The sequence below is a fragment of the Arvicola amphibius genome, chromosome 7 (genome assembly GCF_903992535.2).
Source record: "Arvicola amphibius chromosome 7, mArvAmp1.2, whole genome shotgun sequence".
Classification (NCBI taxonomy): domain Eukaryota; kingdom Metazoa; phylum Chordata; class Mammalia; order Rodentia; family Cricetidae; genus Arvicola; species Arvicola amphibius.
In genome coordinates this window covers 42,816,978-42,844,172 of record NC_052053.1, presented here as the reverse complement: position 1 = coordinate 42,844,172, position 27,195 = coordinate 42,816,978, and the positions used below count along the sequence as shown (strand labels likewise).

Genomic DNA, 27,195 nt, shown 5'->3' with positions numbered 1-27,195 from the left:
AACGCGCGTGCACACACCGGCGGGAGCGCTCCTCGCTCGCGCGCACTCAAAGCACTCACGCCAACGCAAGCGCGCGCGTCAGGAGGAGCGCGCTCGACTCGGCGTCAGGAAGCGGGGGCGGTGGGAGGGGTAGGACGCGTAGGTCCCGCTCACGACTCCGCAGCTGCTGCAGTAGCCGCAGCGTCCGGACCAGTCGCTCAGCCCGCGCCGCCGTCCTTTCCGCTTTTCCGCGCGGGTGTTCGAGCAGCGCCGAACACGCTTCAGCACCTCGGACAGCGTCCGCCGCGCTCGCCCCAGGCTCCTGGAGGACTCGCGGGTGCCTGACCGCCCCGGCGGCCCGCGGGTCGTACACCGGGGTCGTTGCACTCGCGCAACCCAGAACCAGGCCCGCCGCGCCCGGAGCTCATGAGCACCATGCACCTGCTGACATTCGCCCTGCTTTTTTCCTGCTCCTTCGCCCGCGCCGCCTGCGACCCCAAGATCGTCAACATCGGCGCGGTGCTGAGCACGCGCAAGCACGAGCAGATGTTCCGCGAGGCCGTGAACCAGGCCAATAAGCGACATGGCTCTTGGAAGATACAGCTCAACGCCACCTCTGTCACCCACAAGCCCAACGCCATACAGATGGCCCTGTCAGTGTGTGAGGACCTCATCTCCAGCCAGGTGACCACTACTTCCCTTTTCTCCTGCTCCTCCACCATTCATCCCGCTGTCCCAGTTTCTTTCCGTCCTCCCCTGGTCCTTCTCAGTCTCCTTACTAGACCACTCCAAGCTAACTGGCACCTGGAGAGGCCTGGAACAAACATCTGTGTCTGTCGCTTCCCCCAGTTGGTCACCTGTCACCTGGACCGGTCCTCAGAAGGACCATGTGTGCTGCCATGTGACTATCGTTAGTGATTTGTTCCATCCAGTCAGTGTGGGTCCAGACCTTCTGGTCACAAATGGAAGAGCACTTCAGACCACTGACTGGATGAGGCCTGGGGCCATCTTTGTTTCTTTCCTTACCCCTTTTCCCTTCCCCCATTCATGAGTCTGCAATGGATGGCCCAGGTGCCAGAGGAAACAGGCTCTGCAGGGGTGGGAGTGAGAACTGCGCATGCCAGAGACACCAAGGCACAGTGTGGGAGCCGAGCTCAGTGTGCTGCAGGGGAGGACATGTGGCTGTTGAAACTGTCCGCCCCTGGCTGAGCTGGTTGCTGAATTCCAATGAAGCCATATGAGGGTCACTGCAATGCACCAGTTTATGTAAGAGAAGAGCTAGGGACTGCGCCAAGACTGTTCATACATGCTTTTCATAGGACATGCTACATCCATGAACATGTCTGCTCACACATGTGTACATGAACACCGCACTAACACACTGCATCCCAACATGACACAATCATCTGCACATGCTCACACATGTTTGCACATCCATGGACTCACTGCTTTGTATGGTCAATGCACATAGAGCCCTGATTCCATCATTACAGGCATATATAAACATGGATGTGTGATGCACATAGTGCACACATGTGTCAGCATGTGCTCATGAACATAGCCACATACATACATGCCTACAAACACTAATGTGTCCTAAAGGGGGGCTGGATATCGGGTGAGGGGAGTAAGAATCAGTTTTTATATCCCAGAATGTAGAGGCCATGCCAGAACTTTGCTCAGACACTTGCCTCCCTCCTGACTTTACAAGAGGTGCCCTGGCCAGAGAGGGCTGGCTGAGAAAGGATCTGCCAACTCTGTGTGTGTGTGTGTGTGTGTGTGTGTGTGTGCACGTGTGTGTGTGTGTGGTGTTGTCGTCTACATCCCTAGAGTCTTGTTTGGTGCTGCTCCCTCTCCACAATGGGTTTATCACCAGAGTATTGTGGTTTGGCTCATTTTCCTGTCTCTTGGATGTGTGGACCGTGGGCACAAATGGCACCACCTGGACCCCTGGCCTGCAGTTCCAGCTCTTGCTCCACTGGGTCTCAAACCCTAGTATTATGTCCATTCTCCTCCCACAAAGCTGACTCTGTCTCCGGTATTCACAGGTCTACGCAATCCTAGTTAGCCACCCACCTACCCCCAACGACCACTTCACCCCCACTCCCGTCTCCTACACAGCTGGCTTCTACAGAATCCCCGTTCTGGGATTGACGACCCGAATGTCCATCTACTCTGACAAGGTAAGCCTGACCACCAGACTCAGACTCAATTATTTTTTATCCCCCATTGTCAGCTCCAGATAGCTCCAGGGCCACATGTAGCTGAGCCAGGTGGATTGGCACTGGGCAGTGGATACAGGTGAGGTGGGGATGCTTAGATCACAGGCTGCCCTTGAGGGAACTTAAATGGCACACTCATTCATTAACCGCACATACGTACCTCACACTGAATCACATAGATATCGGTACACAATACTCAAGCACACTGACATGCATGCCTATGACAACTCAGTCACATACATGTTCATAAGTGTTCATACTCACCATATATTAACATGTACACTCAGTCCCCGCATGCTCATGCTGTCACACTCTCACAAGTCCCATACACATTCTCACACAACACTAGCATCCTCACCCTCCCTCTCCTTGCACGCTCACACATGCTCAAGCAGTTACCCCTGACTCAGGCTGGCTCCTGCTGACAGTCAAAAAGACCAATAACATCCCCTTTGGGAGGAAGAGGGCTTCCTGGGCTAGAAAACAGGGTAAAGAGGGAGCGTCCCAGAACAGGAAGCAGGGGAAGAGGTGGAGAGAAGCAGCAGAAGCAGGTGCCCGGATGGAGAAGTGCTCAGGGTGGAAAGGGACGCTATGCACCCCAGCCTCGGACGTAAGTGCACGTAGGAGGAGATAGGCAGGGTAGACAGGCAGGCAGCTTATGGCAAGAGACTCGTGTCTTGGGAACTAAAGGATCTCAGCTCAGGATCCTGCAGAGATCTTGTGGCCCAAAGACTGGGATGGTCTCCATCAGTTGGCCCCAAAGCTGAGGAGCAGCCGCTGAGTTGTAGAAAACCACAGCCCAGAGAAACAGGGAACCTGTTCTGGGTCATACAATCTTTCATTTGCTGTGATCTCTGCGAGGATTTGTCAACTGGAATGCAATCCAGCCACCCCATGGCCTAACAGGCCCCAGAGCCTGCTCCCCATTTTCTGTAGACTCAAGAAACCTGTAGGCATCCAGGAGCTTAGAGATAACCAGCTGGTGCCTGGGCTCAGCCAGAGGGCTAGTGGACTGAGCAGTGGGCCTCCGGGTCTCCACATACCCCTCAGAGTCTTCCTGCCAGAGCCTATAGTCCCTGAAAAGTCTGTCCTAAGGCAGGATGACTGGCCTTTCAGGCCCAAGCATGTGGTGGCTCTGCCCTTCAGTGACAACAAAGGAGTCAGAGGAGGGTCTTGTAGGAGAGCCCCAGAGGGAGGGGCCACTCTTCCCAAGCCAGTGAGGAGCAGGCTCTCATCCTATGCCTTCTGACCATTTTTCCTCTGGAACACTTTCACCCTCACGTGTAAAGGAGAGGAATGATGGTCGGGTGGTGGTGGTGCACGCCTTTAATCCCAGCACCTGGGAGGCAGAGGCAGGTGGATCTCTGTGAGTTAAAGGTCATCTCGGTCAACAGACTGAGTTTCAGGACAGTCAGAGCTACACAGAGAAACCATGTCTTGAGAAACAAGAAAAGAAAGAGAGAAAGAGAGAGAGAGAGAGAAAGAGAGAGAGAGAGAGAGAGAGAGAGAGAGAGAGAAAGAGAGAGAGAAAGAGAGAGGAATGACCAGAAGAAGCAAAGTAGCCAGGGATAAACAAAAAAGCTAGGAGGCTACATACAACTGGACCAACCTAGGGACTGACCATGGGCCAACTCACTGGGCTTGTGTGTGGTCAACAATGGGGCCAAACATCACAGCCACATTCTGGTCCCTGATTGTCCCAACTCAAAGTCAGCCCCCTGCCCGTCACACAAACCAGCAAGACCACTCAGCACCCATAGGCAGCACCAACTGTAATGAAACCTGCCTGCAGCTGGTGACAGAGGCAGTGAACATTTCTTTCACTCCAATACACTGCCCTGGCCACCAAAAGGGAACTGGCAAAACAAACAAACACCCAACCTAGAAGCCTCAGAGGACCAAGTCACAGGGGCATAGAAGGGCCATGTTCACTTGGATAGACATAGACAGTCCCTGGGAGCTGGCTTTGTTGTTGTTGTTGTTGTTGTTGTTGTCGTTGTTGTTGTTCTTCTTCTTCTTCTTCTTCTTCTTCTTCTTCTTCTTCTCTTCCTCCTCCTCCTCTTCTTTCTCCTTCTTCCTCTTCTTCCTCTTTCTCCTCCTCCTCCTTCTCCTCCTCCTTCTTTCTTTCGAGAAAGGGTTTCTCTGTAGCATTGGAGCCTGCCCTGGAACTAGCTCTTGTAGACTAGGCTGGCCTCAGACTCACAGAGATCCACCTGCCTCTGCCTCCCAAGTGCTGGGATTAAAGGCATGCACCCCCACTAGCTCTTGTAGACCAGGCTGGCCTCAGACTCACAGAGATCCACCTGCCTCTGCCTCCCAAGTGCTGGGATTAAAGGCGTGCACCCCCACTGCCCAGCTGCAGCTAGAGTATTTTAAGCAGCAAAGCAACCAGTAAACCACAGCCTCTGGGTTCTGGGGAAGAAAGGCAACAATGTTTGACCCCGGGAAAGAAGACTTAGTAGTAAATGTTATTTTCTTACCAGTGCCTTGGATAGAACCCAAAGCCTTATTTGCACTAGGCAAATGCTCTACCACTGAGCTGTACCTCAGTCCAAAATACAGCTATAGAAACGGAGGAGAGTACCATGGGAGGCCCATTGATGTTGGAGAAGCTTCTACAGTCAGCATTTTTAGAGAGGTGCTGGTGGGAAGGTGGCAGTCACCCTAGGAACAGACATGCTTCATCCATGACAGGGTGCTACTGGGAAAACGCCAAACCTCTGCTCTCACAGTAGATGCCAGAGGGGAAGGGGAAGGGCAGATGGGAAGAAGTGCTCCCATCAATGGGGGAGGGAAAAGCCTACTTGGCCTGGCCTGGCCTCAGCCTCCCTGTTCCCCGCACAGAGCATCCACCTGAGCTTCCTACGGACGGTGCCGCCCTACTCCCACCAGTCCAGCGTCTGGTTTGAGATGATGCGCGTCTACAACTGGAACCACATCATCCTGCTGGTCAGCGACGACCACGAGGGCCGGGCGGCGCAGAAGCGCCTGGAGACATTGCTGGAGGAGCGCGAGTCCAAGGTGAGGCCCTCACCCAGGAGAGGTCCTTGTTGAGCAGGAGCAGGCGGGCCATGCCATGTCTGTGGCTCCTTGTGAACACTCTCTCTCCATCCTGCATGCTCAGCACCACTGCGTCTGGCGGCGCCCGCCCCGGCCTGTCCTCGGCTCATTTCACTCGCTTTTGCCATTAGTCGAAATCTCCTTCGTGTCAGTCCCTGCTGCGCGAGGGCTGGACCACCTGGAGCTCTGCAAACACCCCTGTCCCGCCCCGCCCCCTCTAGTTCAGGCCTCCCTAAGCCCAGCTCAGGCCCCAATCAGACTCATAACTCAAGAACCGCTCCGCCCCTCTCCGCCAGGTACTAAGTCCCACCCACCTCTCAGGAACACCCTCTACAGGGTGCGATCCACCCCCAAACACACACACACACACACACACACACACACCGCCTCCCAGAGCACTGGTATCCTCTATCTACTGGTATACAATCCATATGCTCACAGAGGCCTTATCTTTCTAAAAGCCGGCTGCCTTGTGGCTGCCTGTGGCCCTAATTGAAGCCCCGTTTCTCTACAACCCCACCCCCCACCTCATACTATCCTTTCAGGTTTACTCCATGCCCCTCCCCTCTCCATCTCCCTCCCACTTTGGAGCTGAGCTCTGTATCCCTCAAGGGACTATGTAGACACTGATCCCAAGACACATATACACTCCCATCTCAAACTGGCCCCTCCAATCTGTGAACAACCAGAGACCAGAGCCAGGATTTGGGGTGGGGGGGTCAAAGTGACCCCTATGCCCTTCCCCACCAACACCCTAATAGATCCGGATTTGGCCCCTGACCCTACCTCAGTTCCAGGACCTAGAGCACCAAGAATCAGGTGGTGCTTCTCAGGTAGCAGAGAGGAGGAGGAGGCCCAGGCTGGGGAGGGGCCCCAAAAGGCAGATGGGGGAGGGCGAGGGGTGGGAGCATGTTCTGCCTGCAAAATCATAGCTGGCCTCATCATACTTAGCACCAACCATTGTGCCCCACACCCAAGGTGCCATAGGAGGGAGTAAGGGCATGGGCCGGGGATGGGGGAGGCATCGAGGCTAGAGACAGGCCCAGAGTAAATGCTTTATGGCAGTCCGTTGAGTCTGGGAAGGAGGGCTGGTTATTGGCACCAAGGGCTCCACCTCTCTGAAGAGAGAGTCCCATTATCAGCATATGGCAGGTTCCTTCATACTTCTGCCACGCCTGTCGTAGCCACACAGACTACCACCAACACGCTCACATGCTCACCAGCCTTATCCCTGCCCACCCAACCACCTGCTCACACACTCGAAAGCACATACACACTGCCAGTCAGTTCTTGGATATTTTAGTGGCAAGACAGACCTCACTTATCTCCAGATGCCTCTGCACTGCCCAAGGGGATCACATAGAAGTGCTTCCTCTGTGTGCTCGTATTGACTTGTAACTACAAGCTTACATGCACGCACGCACGTACACACACACACACACACACACACACACACACACACACACGGCCGAACACATATACTTAGACTGCACTGACCTTCCATCACAGTCTGCCATAGATGTACCTTCTATGAAGGTGACAGTGGCGTGTCACCCCCGCAGGCATGCAGGCATACGTATGCACAGCCATTCACACCCAGTCTCAGGCACAAATGTGGGCATACGGGTGTGAGCATAACAGCCAGTCTCCAGAGAGCAGGGAGAATAAGCGGGAGGGGGTGGGAGGGTCATGGGGACAGGGCCCGGCAAGCTGCTCCTCTTTCACTCAGGACTGATGCGGGTGGGGGTGGGTACTGCTGGGGCCACACAGCAGGTGCATGACAGGGGTGGGGGTGGCAGGCGGGACCCCTTAAGGGTGGTGTGGACAGGGTTGCCCTCTCTCCCGAAAGTGACGATTTCCACAAGTTTAGCTCCATGGCAGGGAGCCTCCGTGGCCCCTGCCCCTGTGTCCCCTCCACGCTCAGCTCCACTCCAGTCCCCAGCCCCCACCCGGGTCTCGGTGTTTGCGAGCTCCAGGTACGTGCCCGTCTGCAGACGTGCCGAGGAGGTGGTGTGATTGCTTTAGCGCCGTCATTTTCAACCGTTTATAATCTTCTTCTGTGTCTGCATATTTTCTCTGTGCACATTATTCATCAGAGTAAAAAAAGGAACTATGAAAACCTCGACCAACTGTCCTATGACAACAAGCGCGGACCCAAGGTATATATGCATGGACGTGCACGCCACCCACCGACTAGCGAGTCCCGGCCTGCGGTGCCTCAGCCACTGGGTGCTATCTGGCCCCACCGCGCCGAGCCGAGCCGCAGGCCTGAGCAGTGAGGAGAGACAGGTGGTGAGGCAGGTAGCAAGCAGGCAGGAGAGGGCAGGGGTGGGCGGTGTGGGTGCCCATGACCCACCCGCCGTGACCCTGGCCTGCATCCTTAAGACAAGCACGGCCACAAGGAGGCGCTGCTCTGGGAAGTGCATGCGAATCTCCAGGTCCGCCAGGGTTTCCTAGTGGAACCCCGGGAGGGAGCCTGCCCACCTGGTCACTTCAGAGTCTGGGCTGCTCCTCTAGGAGCAAGAGGAATCAGGTCTGAGCTGAGATCTCCCAAGGTTTTGGAAAAGTCAGCCCCATCTCTGTTCCCAGTTGCATTCCAAAACTTTTCTATTTCCTGTCCGCTGCACGTCTCTTTCTGAGTCTCGGCCCACTTCAGCTTGCATGCTCAGTGCAAAAAATGAGGACAGGAGTGAGATGAAAAGAGAGACCTGGAGCGAGCATAAAGCGAGAAGAGCAGAGCGTGAGGACAGGAGGACATCGAGCAGGCTGAAGGAAGGACAGGCAGCGAGGCCAGGCCAGCGTGGAGTGCGGAGGCAGGCGCACAGTGCAGGTGGCAAGGACAGGCCACGGCAGCTCTAGCGCAGCTGCCTCGGGGTTCCTAGCAGCTTTGGCCCCACTCTTGCCACTGAGGCACAATGTTCCCTTTCCCAGCTGCCTGCTAACGCTTCTTCTCACACCACAGGCCGAGAAGGTGCTGCAGTTCGACCCAGGAACCAAGAACGTGACGGCTCTGCTGATGGAGGCCCGGGAACTGGAAGCCAGGGTCATCATCCTATCTGCGAGGTGAGTAGGCTCGGTTCTTCATCACGTCACTGGAATTCCGCCTGGGGCGCAAGTCCAGCATGTGGCCTAAGTTGAGGGCACCATTGAGCAAAATGAGCTTCAATTTAGAAAGAAAAAAAAAGAAAGAAAGAAAAAAGAAAACTAAAACTTCACCAAGGATAGCCGAACCCCAGCCCACCATCCTCCTACTCACCCGGTAGCCTAGGCAACTCCCCATCCTCTGTTCATCCCTCCCTGGATTCTTACCTTTCACAGTCACGTAGAACCATTGCCCTAAACTGAGCTTTGGGGATACAATGCTTGGAAGTCGGGAGACCTAGTTATGTAAACATCCTGAGGGCTGAGGACAAGGAAGGTGCCCCACAGAATGGCATGCAGGTGTAGAGGGTGAGCCCGAGGTCCACAACCACTGATGGAGAAGAACAGGCTGGCCCTGCAAGGGCCTGTCTCCCACTGCATTTCACTGTTGTGACAGAGCACAGTAAAATCCCCCTACTCTAGCCAACTAGTGTTTTCTGTAAAGGGAGCCTAAGACCCATGCAAAGGAAGGAAGGGAAGGGGGGGTGGCAGCCCCGCTGACAATAGGGAGGTTGAGGTAGACCTAGTCCCTAGTCTGCCCAGCTCTGCTGGGCTCTGACAGAGTGGAGGAAAAAAACATCATGTCATCCAGCTTGGAGGAAAATACCCTAAATCCTGCTGCCATGGTGACAGTGGAGGAACAGGAACAGCTGTGTTCAGACACAGGATAGATGTCTATCTGTAGATCCGGTCAGCAACCTCTCTCTATGCACAAAACCTGGTGCACACCACTCGCTTCCACAGGTTGTGGGGTGTGGCAACCAAGACTCAGCCTGGAGGATAGACGATTTCTTCACTCAGATGGCAGGGCTGGCACTAGCTGCCCTTCTCTGAGGGTGGTAGCTGTCACATGTTGGTGTGGCCAACTCCCCCAGGACCATCAGCAAGCAGGTGCCAACTGTCTCGCTACACACATGAGCACGCGCGCGCACACACACACACACACACTGTGACAGGCACTTAACAGTGCAAAGACACACTGCAGAGTCATGGTTTATTGCCTTTGCTATTCAGTCTAGCTCACTGGTTCTCAACCTTCCCTATGCTGCGACCCTTTAATTCAGTTTCTCATGCTGCGGTGACCCTCAACCAGATTATTTAGTTGCCACTTCATAACTGTGATTTTGCTACTGTTATGATTTGTAATGTAAATATATGATATGCAGTATGTCTGATATGCAATCCCCCCCCAAAGGAGGTCACAACCCATAAGTCGAGAACCATTGATTCTAACTGTATACTTTGGGGTGAGGGATAGTATAGGGCTTCTAAAGAATGGATAAAAGAGCAGGGTGTTGGTGGCGCACGCCTTAAATCCCAGCACTCGGGAGGCAGAGGCAGGCGAATGTCTGTGAGTTTGAGGGCAGGCTGATCAGAGCGAGTTCCAGGACAGGCTCCAAAGCTACAGAGAAACCCTGTCTCAAAAAACAAAACAGCAACAGAAAGAAAGAAAGAAAGAAAGAAAGAAAGAAAGAAAGAAAGAAAGAAAGAAAGAAAGAAAGAAAGGAAGGAAGGAAGGAAGGAAGGAAGGAAGAAGGAGGGGGAGGGAGGGAGGGAGGGAGGGAGGGAGGGAGAGAGAGAGAGAGAGAGAGAGAGGGGAGACCGGGTGGTGGTATCACACGCCTTTAATCCCAGCACTCAGGAGGCAGAGGCAGAGGCAGAGGCAGACGAATCTCTGTGAGTTTGAGGCCAGCCTGGTCTACAAGAGCTAATTCCAGGACAGGCTCAAAAACTACAGAGAAACCCTGTCTCGAAAAACAAAATAAAACAAAACAAAACAAAAAAGAAAAGGAAAGAAAAGAAAGAAAAAAGAAAACAAAGGAATGGATTAAGAATCCATCCATATGGGAGTAGAGATGCATCCATATCGGTTGATAGAGCACTTAGCTAACATGAACCGTGTTCTAGCCCCAATCTTCAGCACTGAATAAAGACAGGTGTGGCGGGGCACACCTCTAATTTGGCACTCGGGAGGCAGAAGGATCAAAGTTCACGATCATTCTCAGTTACTTGGCAAGTTCAAACCTGCTGCAGCCTCAGGAGACCCTATCAGAGGGAGGAAGGGAGTGGGAGAGAGAGAGAGAAATATGTCCTGAAAAAAGGAGCCAGGAAGGGGGCTGGAGAGATGGCTCAGTGGTTAAGAGCATTGCCTGCTCTTCCAAAGGTCCTGAGTTCAATTCCCAGCAACCACATGGTGGCTCACAACCATCTGTAAAAATGAGGTCTGCTGCCCTCTTCTGGCCTGCAGACATACACGCAGACAGAATATTGTATGCATAATAAATAAATTAAAAAAAAAAAAAAGGAGCCAGGAAGGAAATGTCCCTTGGAAGGCAAGCCCAGCCCAGGATGCCCAAAGAAAGCTCTGCTCAGGAAAAGGCCCACCACACCTCCTATTGTCTGATTGTTTATACTTCTCACCATAGGACTTCAGGGAGCTTTGTTCAAGTTGGATAAAAGAATGTTCAGGATGGTGGCAAATGAATGCACACAGCAGTCAGGCAAGAAGGCTTTCTTCAAGTCAAGGCTACTTAAGGAATCCGTTCTCTTAAAACAGACCAACTAGACTACCAGGCTCTTTTGTAATGGACAAAGCCAAGAAAGTAGTCCTGCTTGGCTTATGCATTATAATGAGGATGAACAGGGCACAAGGCAGAGGACCACCCTTTGTAGAATCCATCACACCGGGCCCCAGCAGCCCAGCAGTGAATACTCGCCTCTTCAAGGCCAATAATTCCAGTATCACCCACTACAACTGAAGGGTCTTCCTTTTCTTTGGTCATAGGGTGAGAAAGCCTCTCCATGTTGAGTGCCTGAGGGTTAAAGACAGAATTGCCAGACACGGCTCTAGCAAAGAAGGCAGTAGAAGAAGGGTCATGGTAGGCAGAGGTACTAACATGAATATGAACTGTGAACACCACCCATTGGTACACTCAGCACACAGCACATATGCACACAGCGTTCACATACAAACACGCCCACACTGCCACACACCATATTCATACTGCTTATACCCTTATGCCTCACGACATGTCCCACACATACTGAGTTGGAGCCACAGTTCACACTGGTTTTTAAACCCTGATGAACCTGTGGAATCGCAAACTTGTGCCTGTGAGTGAGTGAGACTCCACTGTGAGCAGCTACCCAGGGCTCATCACGTTCCAGCTCCTTCTTCACTAGAGAGGCTGTTTTTGCAGACCTCATTAAAATGACCTTATTAATCGGGTCGGCTGTCTGTTGGATACACAGAATTCATTCCCCAAACTCCTCATTTTTATTTTCCTCATGCTGTCTTTGTTGGCATCACCATTTCCCATAAAATGGTCTGATGAGGTTTGATGGGTTGATCAGACCTTTTGTCCACAAGCATTTCATTGATCGGAATCCCACCGAGTGACATTGTGTAGGTCTGAGATGTGTTGGGGAAATGGGGTTCTCTGTCTGATTTGGTGGGTGTAGCTGACATCAGACATCCTCCTTGACATGTGTGACACTAGGTGACTTCTTCCATGTTCAATGCACTGCAGCACAGTCGTATATTCTTTTGGGTTTTGATTTGAGACTGGATATCTCTATGTTCTATTGTTCTTGCCATGTAGAACAGGCTGGCCTTGTGCTTGGGGAAATCCGCCTGCCTCTGCCTCCCCCGTGGCGGGATTAAAGGCATATGCCTCCACTTTGGCTCTGGCATATGTTCTTGCTGAGGTACTGCCTTGTTGTTTTTAATGTTGCTTATATTCATCAACAGCACCATCATTTAGAGCTTTTCTTTTGGTTAAAAACATTGAAAATGTTGGGGGCAGGATTCTAGGGAAGTGTGGTTTATCTTGGGTATAGATCAGCTGGTATACACCTAACCCAACAAGGACTGGAAAGATGGCCTCATGTTTGCAGAGGACCCAGGTTCAGTTCTGAGCACCCCCAGTGACTCACAGCCATTCAAAGCTCCAATTCCGGGGGATCTGACACCATCTTCTGACCCCCACAAGCACCAGGCACTTGTCTGGTGCACATAGATGCATAAAGGTAACACTCACATGTATAAAATAAATTTTTTAAAAGTACATTAAACATTTTTTTAAAATATTTATTTATTTTGTATACAATATTCTGTCTGTATGTATGCCTGCAGGCCAGAAGAGGGCACCAGACCCCAATTACAGATGGTTGTGAGCCACCATGTGGTTGCTGGGTATTAAACTCAGGACCTTTGGAAGAGCGGGCAATGCTCTTAACCTCTGAGCCATCTCTCCAGCCCGCATAAAATAAATTTAAAGTAAAAGCTTTTAAAAGAAAAATAACCAAATATCAGGTGATCCACTTGGCTTCACTGCACCTACTAAACATGTACTGAAGAAGCAAAATGCCAGTCATGGCTGGGCCTTGAATGGAAGTCTGAGAGATGCAGGTTGAGGAGAGGACCCTTAGTGGCTACTGGAGCCCTGGAAGACCTCAGGGTCATTGCTATGACCAGGGAGACCCAGCCTCGGGGGACTAGGGCCCCTGTCTCACTATCCACAGGAATTACTTATGAGGGCACTTCAAACTCTAAAGACCATACATAAGTCCCCGCAAGGCAAGGCTTGTCCTGGTGGCTCTGACCTTGGAGGTCAGAGAACATACCTCCTGTGAGAGGGGTCTCTCTTCTGTCCCATGGTATCTTCGGGATGCTCAGCTCAGCAACTAGGGCACGGAATTCTACTGGCATCTCCTCAGCCCAGAGCCCTCACCTTGTCATTCCACACCTTTGAGCACGAGTCCATCAGACCCATGGCTAGCCTAGAGCTCACCGCTTCACAGGTTCTGGAGTGAACTGTCTAGGCACAGATGCTACTCTGCCATTTATCACTATGTCTTGGTTCCACCTTGATCCCAACGCATTCCCCTTAAGGGTGCTGAGATAGTTCCGGCAAAGCATTTTTGGAGCACAGAGCAAGTGCCCAACAGTGAGCCATCATTATCCGAGTTCAGAAAGTCATCTTGTACCCTATTCCTGCCTCCTAAAAGCAGAGGGGGCTAGCAGCTGAAGACTGGAAAGGCCCTGGGTCCAGCCTCACCGCCTATGCAGATCTCCGGGCCTGACAGCAGGAAGGGTGGTGGGCGCAGGCACGCTCCCCCGGAGCATGCGAGAGGGAGAGGCTGCGGCCGGGGTAGGGAGAGCTGGAGTCCTGGCTCGTCACCCGGGTCTGCCCCACAGCGAGGACGACGCTGCCACCGTGTACCGCGCAGCCGCGATGCTGAACATGACGGGCTCTGGGTACGTGTGGCTGGTGGGGGAGCGCGAGATCTCGGGGAACGCCCTGCGTTACGCCCCAGACGGTGAGTGCTGGACTGTGGGGTCGCTTGGGGCTGATGGTCTGTCCAGTCTCTAAGCTGCGGGATCGCGCAGGCATCATCGGACTGCAGCTCATCAACGGCAAGAACGAGTCGGCCCACATCAGCGACGCCGTGGGCGTGGTAGCGCAGGCAGTCCACGAGCTGCTAGAGAAGGAGAACATCACCGACCCGCCGCGGGGTTGCGTGGGAAACACCAACATCTGGAAGACAGGACCACTGTTCAAGAGGTGGGCGGGGGTTGCTCTCAGTAGGTGGGAGGAGTCATTTCTTAGGAGGTGGGAAGGGCTGGAAGTTTGGGGGTTTTTCCTTTCCCTTTATTCTTTTGTTCTTGAGTTCTTGTTGTTGCGGGCGTGTGAGGGGGGGGTAGGGGGGCGAGGGATAGAGCGCAGGGAGGAGGAGGAAGGAAAGGCACGGACACCGGCATTCAGGACACTCAGGAATTTACCTTCCCGTTCACCTCCTGCCTTCCTACTGTCTTCTTCTTCCTCTTCCCTCCTCCCTCCTTCCCTTCCTTCTTTCCTTTCTTTAATTTTTGTTTATTTGTTTTTGTTTTGTTTTGCAGACAGGACTTTCTCTGTTGTAGTCCTGATTGTTCCTGGAACTCACTCTTGTTAAACCAGGCTGGCCTTGAAACTCAGATATCTGCCTGTCTCTGCCACCGGAGTTCTGGGACTAAAGCGTTGTGCCACCACTGCCCAGGCAGAAGGGGGCGTTCTTTAGCCGTGGTTCACCCTTCTGGGAGTGGTCCAGCCAGTCTTTTGTTTTGTTTTGCTTTTTGAGACAGGGTTTCTCTGTGTATCCCTAATTGTTCTGGAACTCGCTCTGTAGACCAGGCTGGCCTCGATCTAACAGAGATCCACCTGCCTCTGCCTCCTAAGCGCACCACCGTGCCTGACTTGCTGTGGTCTTATCTAGGACATGCTATAGTTAGTTCCCTGTGGAGATGACCACATTTCTAGCACCACATCCTGTGTCTTTACTGTGATAACCATCCCTTTTCTCGCCACAAGCACCCTTACCTCTGCTGTCACTGAAGTTGTGACTGCCTCCGCTTCTCCACCCCACACTGCAGGTTTTACCTAACTCCCATGGTGCCTGGTGCCCTAGAAGAAAGCTCTTGCTGCAGGTGGGGCTTGGGACCCTCTATGGACCCAGAAATTCAGAGCAGGCATCCATCGACAATGAGAGATTCATGGTTGATCAAGGGAATGACTGCCCAGAGCCACTCTCCACAGCACCACCACATGTTCCCATACCATCCGTGCAGTCACAGGCTGCACACACATGCACACAGACCAATGAATGCACACAGGAACCCAAAGAGGAACATGACATATGTATGCCACAAGCACACTCACAGGAGTGACCCCTACATTTGGGTTGCATGCACACGACCTCACTGATATGTTCCAGTGAGCAAACATACAGCCAGGTAAGCCACCCAGTGGCTAGGACGAGGAGGCAGTTCGTTCTATTTCCACCATTTGATGGCGAGCGGGCCTGAGGTCCTCTGGGCTTCTGCCTCCCCTGTAAAACCAGGATAGTGGCTCTGATAGTCATACATCCTCATTCAGAGAAGCCCTTGACATGGGGTCTGGCATCCAAGACCCACTCAGGAGCTAGAGCTGTGTTGTCCATCTGGTGCCGGGAGGCACACACTGCAGTGTCCACTCAGTGTGAGGAGCGACCATCTGCTAATCTTTCCTTCCTTAAAACTGGGGTGGAAGGGGCGGGAGCTTGGGCTGCTCAGAAGGAAAGAAGAGCAGGTGCTGTGGTTAAGTCGAAGCCCGGCTGTCTTCCCAGGGTACTGATGTCTTCCAAGTATGCTGATGGAGTGACTGGCCGTGTGGAATTCAATGAGGATGGGGACCGGAAGTTTGCCAACTATAGCATCATGAACCTGCAGAACCGAAAGCTGGTGCAAGTGGGCATCTACAATGGCACCCATGTAGGTGGGGGTCATGAGGGGGTGGGGGCTGGGGCCTTAGGGTCCTGGGGCCGAGACCCCTGCGTGGCCACCCTCTATCTCATACTCCCACCCCCAGGTCATCCCAAACGACCGGAAGATCATCTGGCCTGGGGGAGAGACAGAGAAGCCTCGAGGGTACCAGATGTCCACGAGATTAAAGGTGGGGGACCCCGTGGAAATACTCCAACTTTCCCATCCCCAATACTTCATCTACTCCTTCAGGCCAGGAGGAAAGGGGGTGAGGGCACAGCACACGAATAAAGGACATGGAGATGTGTTTGCTAGCAGCTGGTTCTGGCACATGTGGCAGAGGCAGGGGTCTAGGCAGGGGAAGGAGAAGAGAAGCAGCGGTTTCTTTTTCTTTTTCTTTTTTCTTTTCTTTTTTTTTTTTTTTGTTTTGTTTTTTGAGACAGGGTTTCTCTGTAGCTTTGGAGCCTGTCCTGTAACTACCTCTGTAGACCAGGCTGGCCTCAAACTCACAGAGATCCGCCTGCCTCTGCCTCCAAAGTGCTGGGATTAAAGGCGTGCGCCACCACCGCCCGGCCTGAGAAGCAGTGGCTTCTGCTCAACAGGCTCTCTCTAGCACTTTATCCTGCCCCAGCTCCAGCTAAGTCTGAGGAAGAACTGATTAGTGGGGGCAGAGAGACAGTGGGTGGGCACTCAGGGCTCCAGGGCAGAGTTCAGCTTAGAATTTATGCTGTTGAGTGTCCCCTTTCTCCCTGGGATCCCAGGAACCCCCTTCTTGATCTGACCTCCTCCTTTGTAACCTTTTCCCAGCCTGATTCACATCTTCCCTGGGTTCTGTACCCTTCCCTCTGCCTAAGGACTATTCTGAGTTCCTCTTCATGTTGAGACACAGCACACCCAGCTCTGATACCATAGAGTTCAAAGGACAGGATCTGAAGTGCCACATGCCCAGCCACCCTTCTCTAGGTGCCATCAAATATCTGGGGCCATGGTCTCACCCGGCAAGTGGCCGCCTCCATTCCTCCCGGGATGAGTTAGCATGTCGCTCTTTGCAGTTCAGGCACCTGATGTTGCCAAGTCTGAAAGCACTGGGGAGTGGCGCACGCCCTTAATCCCAGCACTCGGGAGGCAGAGGCAGGTGGATCTCTGTGAGTTCAAGGCCAGATAGGTCTATGCAGCTAGTTACAGGGCATACAAGGAAACCCTGTTTCGAAAAATAAAAACAAAACAAAACAAATAACGAACCTCATTAACCAAGGAAACACATCAAGGTGCAGATGGCTATTAGCCATGTTTCTGGAGTCACAGAATTTTATTTTATGTGTGTAAGTGTTTTGCCTGCATATAATATAGACATACATATAGGGATATATATTATATATACACACATATATATGTGTACCATGTGTATGTCTGGTGCCTCCAGGGCAGAAGAAAATGCAGGATTCCCGTAATAGGAATGGATGTTTGTGAGCCACTCTATGGGTGGTAAGAACGGAACTTGAGTCATCTGTAACTGCAGGTCCTCTTGACTGCTGAGCCGTTTTTCATGCCCCCTCACCAAGTTTTTGACGGCACTAGCACCTATACTTGTATAAGAGAAAAAGGAATATGGTCCTGTCCCCTTCTCTTGACCCTTCTCAAGACTCCCAGCTGAGTGTTCCCCCTCCACTGCCTGCCTATCACCACAGCCGGCTTTGCCCTCCAGTCCTTCCTGGTCTGCCTACCCCTCTGTTCTCCACATCCCATCGAGGCCCTCAGCAGCCAACTGGGTTCCGTTCCAGTACCTCAGACTTGTGCCTGTCCCCAGCCACCAGACTGTGGGTCCTAGGGGTCGGGGAGGGAAGAGGGCCAAAGCCAAAGTGTGTGCTGAAGAGGCAGCCCTGGAAGAGGAGCATTAACTAAGCGTGGCGGAGCTTGCCTTTAAACCCAGCACTTTGGAGGTAGATGAAAGAGAATCAAGGGTTAAGATTATCCTCAGCTACATAGCAAGAGGCCAGTCTGGACTGTAGGCAGCCATGTCTTTAAAAAAATCTGGAGTTAGCCGGGTGGTGGTGGCGCACGCCTTTAATCCCAGCACTCGGGAGGCAGAGGCAGGCGGATCTCTGTGAGTTCGAGGCCAGCCTGGTCTACAAGAGCTAGTTCCAGGACAGGCTCTAAAAAAGCTGCAGAGAAACCCTGTCTCAAAAAACCAAAAAAAGAAAAAAGAAAAAAAAATCTGGAGTTGGTAGGACATGCCTTTAATTCTGGTACATAGAAGTCAGGGTCAGGTGGCTCTCTGTGAGTTCAAGGCACCATGGTCTACATAGGGGGTCCACATTAGCTTGAGCTACATAGTAAGACCCTTTCTCAAAAAAAAATAGCCCAATGAGTAGCATGAATTTGGATTTCTGCATCCATGTAAAAGTCTGGGCATGGCCGCGTACTGTACTCCTTGTTAACCATGTCATTGGTGGAGGGAGAGGGCAGAGACAGTCTCCAGAGCTTGCTGAGTGACCAGCCTAGCCAATTACTGTGCTCCAGGGTTAGTGAAGAAAACTTGTCTCAATAATAATAATAAAATAATAATAATAATAATAGCAGAGCTGGAAAGATGGCTGAGTGGTTAATAGCATTGACTGCTCTTCCAGAGGACCGGGGTTCAAGTCCCAGCACCCACATCACAGCGACTGTAACTGCAGTTCCAGGGGAGCCAGTGTTCTTTCTGACCTGTGTGGGCACTGTCTGCACCTGGAGCACAGACATATCTGCCAGCAAAACACCCATACACATAAAATACAAATAAACAAATCTTTAAAATAAAATAGGGGCCAGAAAGATAGCCTCTTAGAGGTTAAGAGCACTCATTGCTCTTCCAGAGGACCTGGGTTCAAGTCCCAGCACCCACATGGCAGCTCACAACCACCTGGGACTCCAGTTACAGGGCTTCTGATGCCTCCTTCTAATTTCTGTAGGTGGGCTCTTGAATGTATGTGATACACATCCATATACTCAGGCACACACATAAAATAAAATAAAAATGTTTAAATAATAAAAAATAGACAGTGACAGAGAAAGACACCTGACATTGGCCTCTGGCCTCCGTGTGCACTTGCACACATGCATGAGCACACAGGAACACAAACATACATGTAAACATACCTTGGAAAGGAATTTTTTAACTTTTTTTAAAAATTTATTTATTTATTTATTTATTTATTATGTATAATATGTATACGATATTCTGTCTGTGTGTATGTCTGAAGACCAGTAGGGGGCACCAGATCTCACTACAGATGGTTGTGAGCCACCATGTGGTTGCTGGGAATTGAATTCAGGACCTTTGGAAGAGCAGGCAATGCTCTTAACCTCTGAGCCATCTCTCCATCCCCTGGAAAGGAATTTTTAAAAAGACAAGAGTAGGGCTGTAGAGGTGATCAAGGGGAGGACCCGGATTCAGTTCCCAGCACCCACTTGGCAATTCACAACTGTCTGTGACTGCAGTTCTAGGGGATCCAACACCCTAACGTGTACATTGAATAAAATATATTTAAAAAATAAAAAATAGGGGCTGGAGAGATGGCTCAGTGGTTAAGAGCATTGCCTGCTCTTCCAGAGGTCCTTGTTCAATTCCCAGCAACCACATGGTGGCTCACAACCATCTGTAATGAAGTCTAGTGCCCTCTTCTGGTCTTCAGACATACACACAGACAGAATATTGTATACATAATAAATAAATAAATCTTTAAAAAAATAAAAATAAAAAGACAAGGGTCAAAGACTGAAGGCTACATGCCAGTGGAGGCCAGGGTGGCTCTGGCGAGGACGCAGAGTTTCTCCTCTCTGATTGGTCAGAGATCGTGCCCAGACCACACAGTAAATACTACACAGTCATACTGCGATAGAGTGATGTATGAACTGGGGTCGGGGGAAGGAAGAGGACAGTATTGCAGGAGGCACTTTGATGAGCCAGGGCCGATGGCTGGGGAAGTCTGTGGTCCACTTCAGCTCCTCCCCAGACCTGGATCTGTACCCTGAGGGCAGAAGGCAATGCTAAGCACAGCAGAAGGATGTGGACTGACCTCTGAATCCAGTGGGGCAGGGCCCAGGTGGGGATTTCACAGAGCACCGGAAGAAAGATGGAGCCGAGGGGTTGCTGTGTGCCCTGGGGACAACCAAGGGCAGGGGGCCCAGGCTGGTTCTTGTCTGTTCCCCAGATAGTGACAATCCACCAAGAGCCCTTTGTGTACGTCAAACCCACACTGAGTGATGGGACATGCAAGGAGGAATTCACGGTTAACGGTGACCCAGTCAAGAAGGTGATCTGCACAGGGCCTAACGACACATCGCCAGGCAGCCGTGAGTGCCGGGCAGAGTGTGACAGGGTACTGGGCACTGAAATCGGGAGCCCGCTGATACTATTCTCTAACTACCCACAGCACGCCACACGGTGCCTCAGTGCTGCTATGGCTTCTGCATTGACCTGCTCATCAAGTTGGCACGGACCATGAACTTTACCTACGAGGTCCACCTGGTGGCAGATGGCAAGTTTGGCACACAGGAGCGGGTATGGAGCAGATGGCAGGGGCGGGGACTGGAGGAAGGGGCTAGTGGGAGGGTCCTGTGAGCTTAGATGGATTCATTGGAAAGTCTTTGCGGGTGGGTAGTCTTTGTTCGGAGGGGCTGGGACTGGGCTTTAGAGGTGAGCTAGATACAGAACAGGAGATGTGCCCCCCACCCCCGTGTGCTGGGACTAAGACCTAGCAATGCCTGTTCTGGGAGCCACACCCACCCTGTCTGCAGCCCCACTGGCTCTGTCGCTTCGCAGGTAAACAACAGCAACAAAAAGGAGTGGAATGGGATGATGGGAGAGCTGCTCAGTGGTCAAGCAGACATGATTGTGGCACCTCTGACCATCAACAATGAGCGTGCACAGTACATAGAGTTCTCCAAGCCCTTCAAGTACCAGGGCCTGACCATTCTGGTCAAGAAGGTAGGCAGGGCTCAGGTGGGGATGGGGTGGGGGCACGGAGGGCCCAGGCAACACTGATTCCCTGTTCACCTGCAGGAGATTCCCCGGAGCACGCTGGACTCGTTCATGCAGCCCTTCCAGAGCACGCTGTGGTTGCTAGTGGGGCTGTCGGTGCACGTGGTGGCTGTAATGCTCTATCTGCTGGACCGCTTCAGGTGAGCGCCGTGGAGAGAGCCGGACCCCTCTGTCTAGAGGGTGGGCAGAACTGGCAGGGCTGGGCAGAGCTGCCTCTCCTGTCCTCTCTCCCGCTCTCTCTCCCACCTTCCCTTTGCGCTCTGCAGTCCGTTTGGCCGGTTCAAGGTGAACAGTGAGGAGGAAGAGGAGGACGCGCTGACCCTGTCCTCTGCCATGTGGTTCTCCTGGGGTGTCTTGCTCAACTCTGGCATCGGGGAAGGTGAGATGAAGCCAGAGTCCTTCCCGGCTGCAACCCCTGCTTTCTGGGAACTGACCTAAGTCTCCGCCCACAGGTGCTCCCCGGAGCTTCTCTGCACGGATCCTAGGCATGGTGTGGGCTGGTTTTGCCATGATCATCGTGGCTTCCTATACTGCCAACCTGGCAGCCTTCCTGGTGCTGGATCGGCCTGAGGAGCGTATCACAGGCATCAATGACCCCAGGGTGAGGCCCCAGGGCTGTGGGGCGGTGTGTGTGTGTGTGTGTGTGTGTGTGTGTGTGTGTGTGTGTGTGTGTGTGTGTGAAGAGGTTGAGAGGGAGTGTCTGTTCCTGGTGGGGCCTAAGGGGCAGCCGTGAGCTGAGGCCTCTGTCCCTGCAGCTCAGAAACCCCTCGGACAAGTTCATCTATGCGACTGTGAAGCAGAGTTCTGTGGACATCTACTTCCGGAGGCAGGTGGAGCTGAGCACCATGTATCGGCACATGGAGAAACACAACTACGAGAGCGCAGCCGAGGCCATCCAGGCTGTGCGGGACAAGTGAGCAAGCACACAAAAGGCCGCCCTGGCTGGGTGGGATGGTAAAGGGCCAGGCAAGGGGACCCGCTCATACAGGAAACACCGTGAAGGGTGTCTGGACTGAAGTGTGAGCAGGGTGGGGTGACCAGGCTACGCGGGGCTCCTTTGACTCCACCTCTGCTGGCAGCAAGCTCCATGCCTTCATCTGGGACTCAGCGGTGCTGGAGTTCGAGGCGTCACAGAAGTGTGACCTGGTGACAACGGGTGAGCTGTTCTTCCGCTCGGGCTTCGGCATCGGCATGCGCAAGGACAGCCCCTGGAAGCAGAATGTTTCCCTGTCCATACTCAAGTGAGTTTGCCCTGTGCTGGGGCCCTCTCTTCCTTTCTCCACTTGGCTTTAAGAGCCTCCCCACAAGGTTGGACCTTGTCTCTAGTGCCCCAGTGGCAAAACACCAAACCGCTCTACCCTAGGCCAGCGCCTATTCACCAGACACTAACATCATCTGGTACAACTGCCGTAAAGGAAACTTCACCCAAACCAGGCATCAACCCCACGGGAGAACCTTCCCACTCTCAGCCCAGCAAAGGCTACAAGCTTCCTAACTCCCAAAGCCCCACTTGGCAGCCGGGTGGTGGTGTCTCATGCCTTTAATCCCAGCACTCGGGAGGCAGAGGCAGGCGGATATCTGTGATGTTCGGGGCCAGCCTGGTCTACAAGAGCAAGTTCCAGGACAGGCTCCAAAGCTACAGAGAAACCCTGTCTCGAAACACACAAACAAGCAAACAAACAAACCAAAGCCCCACTTGGGCTGAAAAGTCTGTCCCATGGTACTGCCTCCCCTGTGAGCCCTGCCCATTCCCAGTCCTCCCCACTGAATGACCTGCACACTCACACAGCCCCACTCCTAGATGCGAGCCCTGCCCATTCCCAGTCCTCCCCACTGAATGCCCTGCACACTCACACAGCCCCACTCCTAGATGTGAGCACTGCCCATTCCCAGTCCCACTCCTGCTTCCAGCCCTGCCTTCCCTCTCCCCTTCCCTACTCAGGTCCCATGAGAATGGCTTCATGGAAGATCTGGATAAGACATGGGTTCGGTATCAGGAATGTGACTCCCGCAGCAATGCTCCTGCGACTCTCACTTTTGAGAACATGGCAGGTGGGCCCTCTGTGCTGCCTTGATGCCGGGATGGATTCTCTGGGGCCACAGCCTCTGGGCAGCCAGATGAGACACTGGGTACTTCACACAGGGGTCTTTATGCTGGTGGCTGGAGGCATCGTGGCTGGGATCTTCCTGATTTTCATCGAGATCGCCTACAAAAGACACAAGGATGCCCGTAGGAAGCAGATGCAGCTGGCTTTTGCAGCAGTGAACGTGTGGAGGAAGAACCTGCAGGTAGGACAGGCCACCCTCCGAGGCCTGGCGTCCAGGGCCCCGCCAGGCCACGGCCCTACTCTATCCCTACAGGCCGTGGCACTGGCTCTGGCTCATGGGCAGGACTGGTGCTAGGAGCCATGGCCAGGGGCAGTGGTGAGTGTTTCCAAGACACAGGGGCAGCACAGGCAGGAGCTGCCTGCAGGTGGCCACCCACTGCCAAGCTGGGCCAAGGGAGGCCATGCACTCTGCTCCAAGCTTCTGCCTGGCCCCTCTGTTTCCAGAGTCACCTACTGGCACCCAATCCATAGGAAGGCAATCAGGCAGGGTAAGACAAGGGCCCACCTGTGTGTAGTATGTGATCTGAGATGCATTTGGCCTGCTACATCCCAGCTCCTTTGACACCCTTTCCGGAGACCCCTTTTCTTTCTGTGTCCAGCTCTGTGACTCCAATCTAAAAGGGGCTGATCTGCCTCACCTGGTGCCTCAGGCCACATCCGTGTGGATTTGTGGCTGGCAGGGATGAGGCTGCATGTGGGATGGTCAGAAGCCACCAGGGAAAGGGACAGGGTGGGCAGTGAGGTTCATGCAAGCCTGAAGACTAGCGGCCAACGGCCAGATTCCGATTCACTTGTCTCTTCTCTTTCTCTGGGTGTCTTGCTGGAACTGTGTCCTGAGCTGACATTGACATTGCAATGAGGGCTGTGGGAGGGACAGGGCTCTTGGAGCCCCCACATCTCTCATCCACCCGTTCTTGCTTTTGGCCCTACAGGTCCCCTGGGGACCTGGCCACAGCTGTCCAGGGCCATGCTGGCCATCAGACTCCAGGCCAGTGCCCCCGGATCTGCCTCTGTCTATCATTCCAATTCCAACTGGACACCTCCTTGGGTCCTTGGCCCCTTCCTGGTGTGTGCCTTTTGGGGTCAGCAGCCTCTGAACAAAGGGGCTGGTGTGGCCCCGAGAGGAAGCTCTTCCTGTCCTCAGGGGCTCCTCCTCCTCAGGATGCCTCTAAGCCAGGGCCACCCAGGAGCCAGGGAGCCAGGCGAACATTCTAGGAAGAGTGCCAGCAGGACCCCAAGCCCAGCCCCAGCACAAGCAAGGACAGGCCCAACCCTGGGCAGAAGAGGCCACTCTCAAAAGTCTGGCTGTTGGTCGGTCTGTCCAGCACAGTGAGGCAGGCAGGATGCAGGGCCTGAGTGGCCGGCCAGGCCTGGCAGCGGCCCCCAAGGAGCAGGCAAGGGCAGGTGTGGCCGCCACCCTTAGCCGTCTAATCACTTATACATATTCATTTTAGGATAGAAAGAGTGGTAGAGCAGAGCCCGACCCTAAAAAGAAAGCCACATTTAGGGCTATCACCTCCACCCTGGCCTCCAGCTTCAAGAGACGTAGGTCCTCCAAAGACACGGTAAGGGGGAAGCACCCCAGTCCCGCGTCTCTGACTCCTCCCTTGCCCCATGTCTGTCTCCCTCACCCTCACCATCCCAACCCTGTCCCCGCCTTCAACCCTGGCCATCCGTGCCGATGCCTCGAGTCAGTCCTTCACCCACCCTCCACCCATACAAGGGTGCCGTCCTTTAGAACTCTCCAGAATTCTCCTCAAGCCCTCACTGGTCCTCAGCTTCCCCATGTGTCTCCACGTTAGTCTACCCACCTCCCTCCCCATGCCATGACCCACACACCATCTGGAAGCCGTGTCATGTTGTTGGTCAGTCAGTCAGCCTCACCATCTCTCTGGGCTACCCAGACCCTGGGAACTAGAGTAGCCCTGTCCCAGGTTGTCCCTGCCAGGTTGCCACACCACGTCTGTTTCATCCCTGTTTCTCTTGCCTCCACAAGGGGCTTGACGCCTCGTTCTTGCTCTGCAACAGCTCTGGAGGGTGTAGCTGTGATGTCCCATCCCGTCCGTCTGTCTGGCCACTGGCCCCGCCCCCCAGACACCTGTCTCACCTGTCTCACCAGAGCCATGCGTGTTGCATCTTCCATGTGGTCTCTGTGTGGGCCGGGGGCTGGGGGCTGGGCCTGGGTCCATCTGGGTGGACGACTGGGGCCTAGCATTGGCACTGACCCTCGGTCACAGGGAGACTGTCAGGTGGGCAGTGGGGTGGGGCCAAGTTGAACAGGTCCCTGATGGAGGTGTGGCAGCAGCCCCCAGGTGATCTGAGCATAGACAAGGTGTCCCTGAAAACCCTGGCCTGAGCACATGGGGCAACACTCAGAGGGAGGCCCAGGAAGGGGAGACTAAAACCAGTGTTTCAGCTCATACCCCCAAGCACTGCCACAAGGCCATCATTAGAACCATACCGTCTGCCTTCAGAACCCTGTCCCCTGCCTTGGGCAGCACGCCACCAAACCAGAAATGCATACTCAAAAGAAAGTCCTCCAAAGGATCCCCATTTTGCTAGTCACCCTGGTCCTAGCCAAGAAGCAGCCCCTCTAGCCAGTGTCACCCACAAGGGGCTTGTGTCCCCTGAGGAATCTGGGTTTGTGGTAAAGCCCTATGCTCAGGAAGAAAGGCACACAGATGGGATTTGGTGCAGTGCAATGGAAGTTCCAGGTTAAAACTACCTGAGTAATCCAGAGAGACCTATGAGGCTTGGCTGCTCAGTTCTCTGAGGGCCCTGGTACAGAGAGAGTGGATGAAGCGGAAGGGTCTGTGGGCTGCACCACCGTGAGGCTCCAGGAGCTCTTGCAAAGACAGTCTCCAGGGTCTCCCAGACCAGGGAAAGTGGGCACGGCCTATGCTACAAGATCTGAGCCAGGATCCCCACCAGGGGCTGCCGAGGAGGGAGAGCAGGGCTGAGGGCGCTGTGGGTGGAAACTTGTGTGGGAAAGGGGGAATCCGACAGAGAGGATTATCTGTACTTTTTGGGCCAGGTGGCCAAAGTGGGGAGAGTACAAAATTCCTGCAGGTGGCAGGCCATTTTCAGAGGGTGTCATTCAGTCTTGGGGCCCCATCTGGAACTGGCCAGGTAAAGCTCAGAAATCTACACGGTTCCTTTCTGGGCACTTGTTCTCATTTCAATCTTTACCTGAGCCTCCCTGGGCACCAGGGACCCGTTCTTCCGGGCCATCTGAAGCTGGCCCCACCCTGCAGGGTTGACCTCTGGGCATTGCCACTGTGGGCCGGGTGGGGGAGGGCAACCCAGCTCGCACCCTGTCTCTGGGGCTGGGTGCTGTTCAGAGGGAGGCTTGGGTGGGGGCTCCTTTGGGTGGGGTGGGGTCGGTCCAGCTGCTGAGATCCTCTGCCCCTGTCCTGTGGCCGGTCCGGGCCAGGGCAGCACTGGGCGCTCAGGGCTGGGATCCCTGGTGGCCGGCAGGGCCAGCAGGTATTGATTGTTGGTTCTTATTTATAGAGCACCGGGGGTGGACGCGGCGCTTTGCAAAACCAAAAAGACACAGTGCTGCCGCGACGCGCTATTGAGAGGGAGGAGGGCCAGCTGCAGCTGTGTTCCCGTCATAGGGAGAGCTGAGACGCCCCGCCCGCCCTCCTCTGCCCCTCCCCCGCAGACAGACAGACAGACGCACGGGACAGCGGCCTGGCCCACGCAGAACCCCGGAGCACGACGGGGTCGGGGGAGGAGCACCCCCAGCCTCCCCCAGGCCGTGCCCGCCTGCCCGCCGGTCGGCCGGCTGGCCGGTCCACCCTGTCCCGGCCCCGCGCGTGCCCCCGACGTCGGAGCTAACGGGCCGCCTTGTCTGTGTATTTCTATTTTACAGCAGTACCATCCCACTGATATCACGGGCCCGCTCAACCTCTCAGATCCCTCGGTCAGCACCGTGGTGTGAGGCCCCCGGAGGCGCCCACCTGCCCAGTTAGCCCGGCCAAGGACACTGATGAGTCCTGCTGCTCGGGAAGGCCTGAGGGAAGCCCACCCGCCCCAGAGACTGCCCACCCTGGGCCTCCCGTCCGCCTGCCCTGCTGCCTGGCAGGCAGCCCCTGCAGGACCAAGGTGCGGACCAGAGCGGCTGAGGATGGGCCAGAGCTGAGCCGGCTGGGCAGGGCCACAGGGCGCTCCGGCAGAGGCAGGGCCCTGGGGTCTCTGAGCAGTGGGGTGAGGGGCCTAATTGGCCCCCGGCCGGAGGGGTCTGGAGCAGAAATGGCAGGCCCATCCTTCCTCCAGCCACCACCCTAAGCTACAGTGGGGGCCCATGGCCCCAGCTGGCTAGGACACCCACCCACCCCTCCTCCAGCGCCTGCTCTCTGCAACCTGAGTTCCTCCTCG

At 54.1% G+C, this 27,195-nt stretch overlaps 1 protein-coding gene across 8 annotated transcripts; it reads left to right on the top strand.

The window, feature by feature from the left end:
* Positions 1-405: 405 nt before the first annotated feature.
* Positions 406-26,758, top strand: Grin1 (glutamate ionotropic receptor NMDA type subunit 1). Of its 8 annotated transcripts, none has more exons than XM_038336632.1 (21): positions 406-663; positions 2,028-2,162; positions 5,046-5,222; positions 7,358-7,420; positions 8,224-8,324; positions 13,603-13,724; positions 13,795-13,969; positions 15,546-15,690; positions 15,788-15,871; positions 19,875-20,016; positions 20,097-20,224; positions 20,486-20,650; positions 20,726-20,844; positions 20,971-21,083; positions 21,157-21,305; positions 21,460-21,617; positions 21,784-21,945; positions 22,647-22,756; positions 22,848-22,993; positions 24,267-24,377; positions 26,690-26,758. In XM_038336632.1, the coding sequence occupies exons 1-21, from the start codon at positions 406-408 to the stop codon at positions 26,756-26,758; spliced, it is 2,832 nt and encodes a 943-aa protein (XP_038192560.1). The 8 variants fall into 8 exon arrangements, with proteins under 8 accessions (XP_038192560.1, XP_038192559.1, XP_038192562.1 ...); XM_038336631.1 differs by lacking the exon at positions 26,690-26,758 and adding an exon at positions 26,326-26,442; XM_038336634.1 differs by lacking the exon at positions 7,358-7,420.
* The last annotated feature ends 437 nt before the right edge of the window (positions 26,759-27,195 follow it).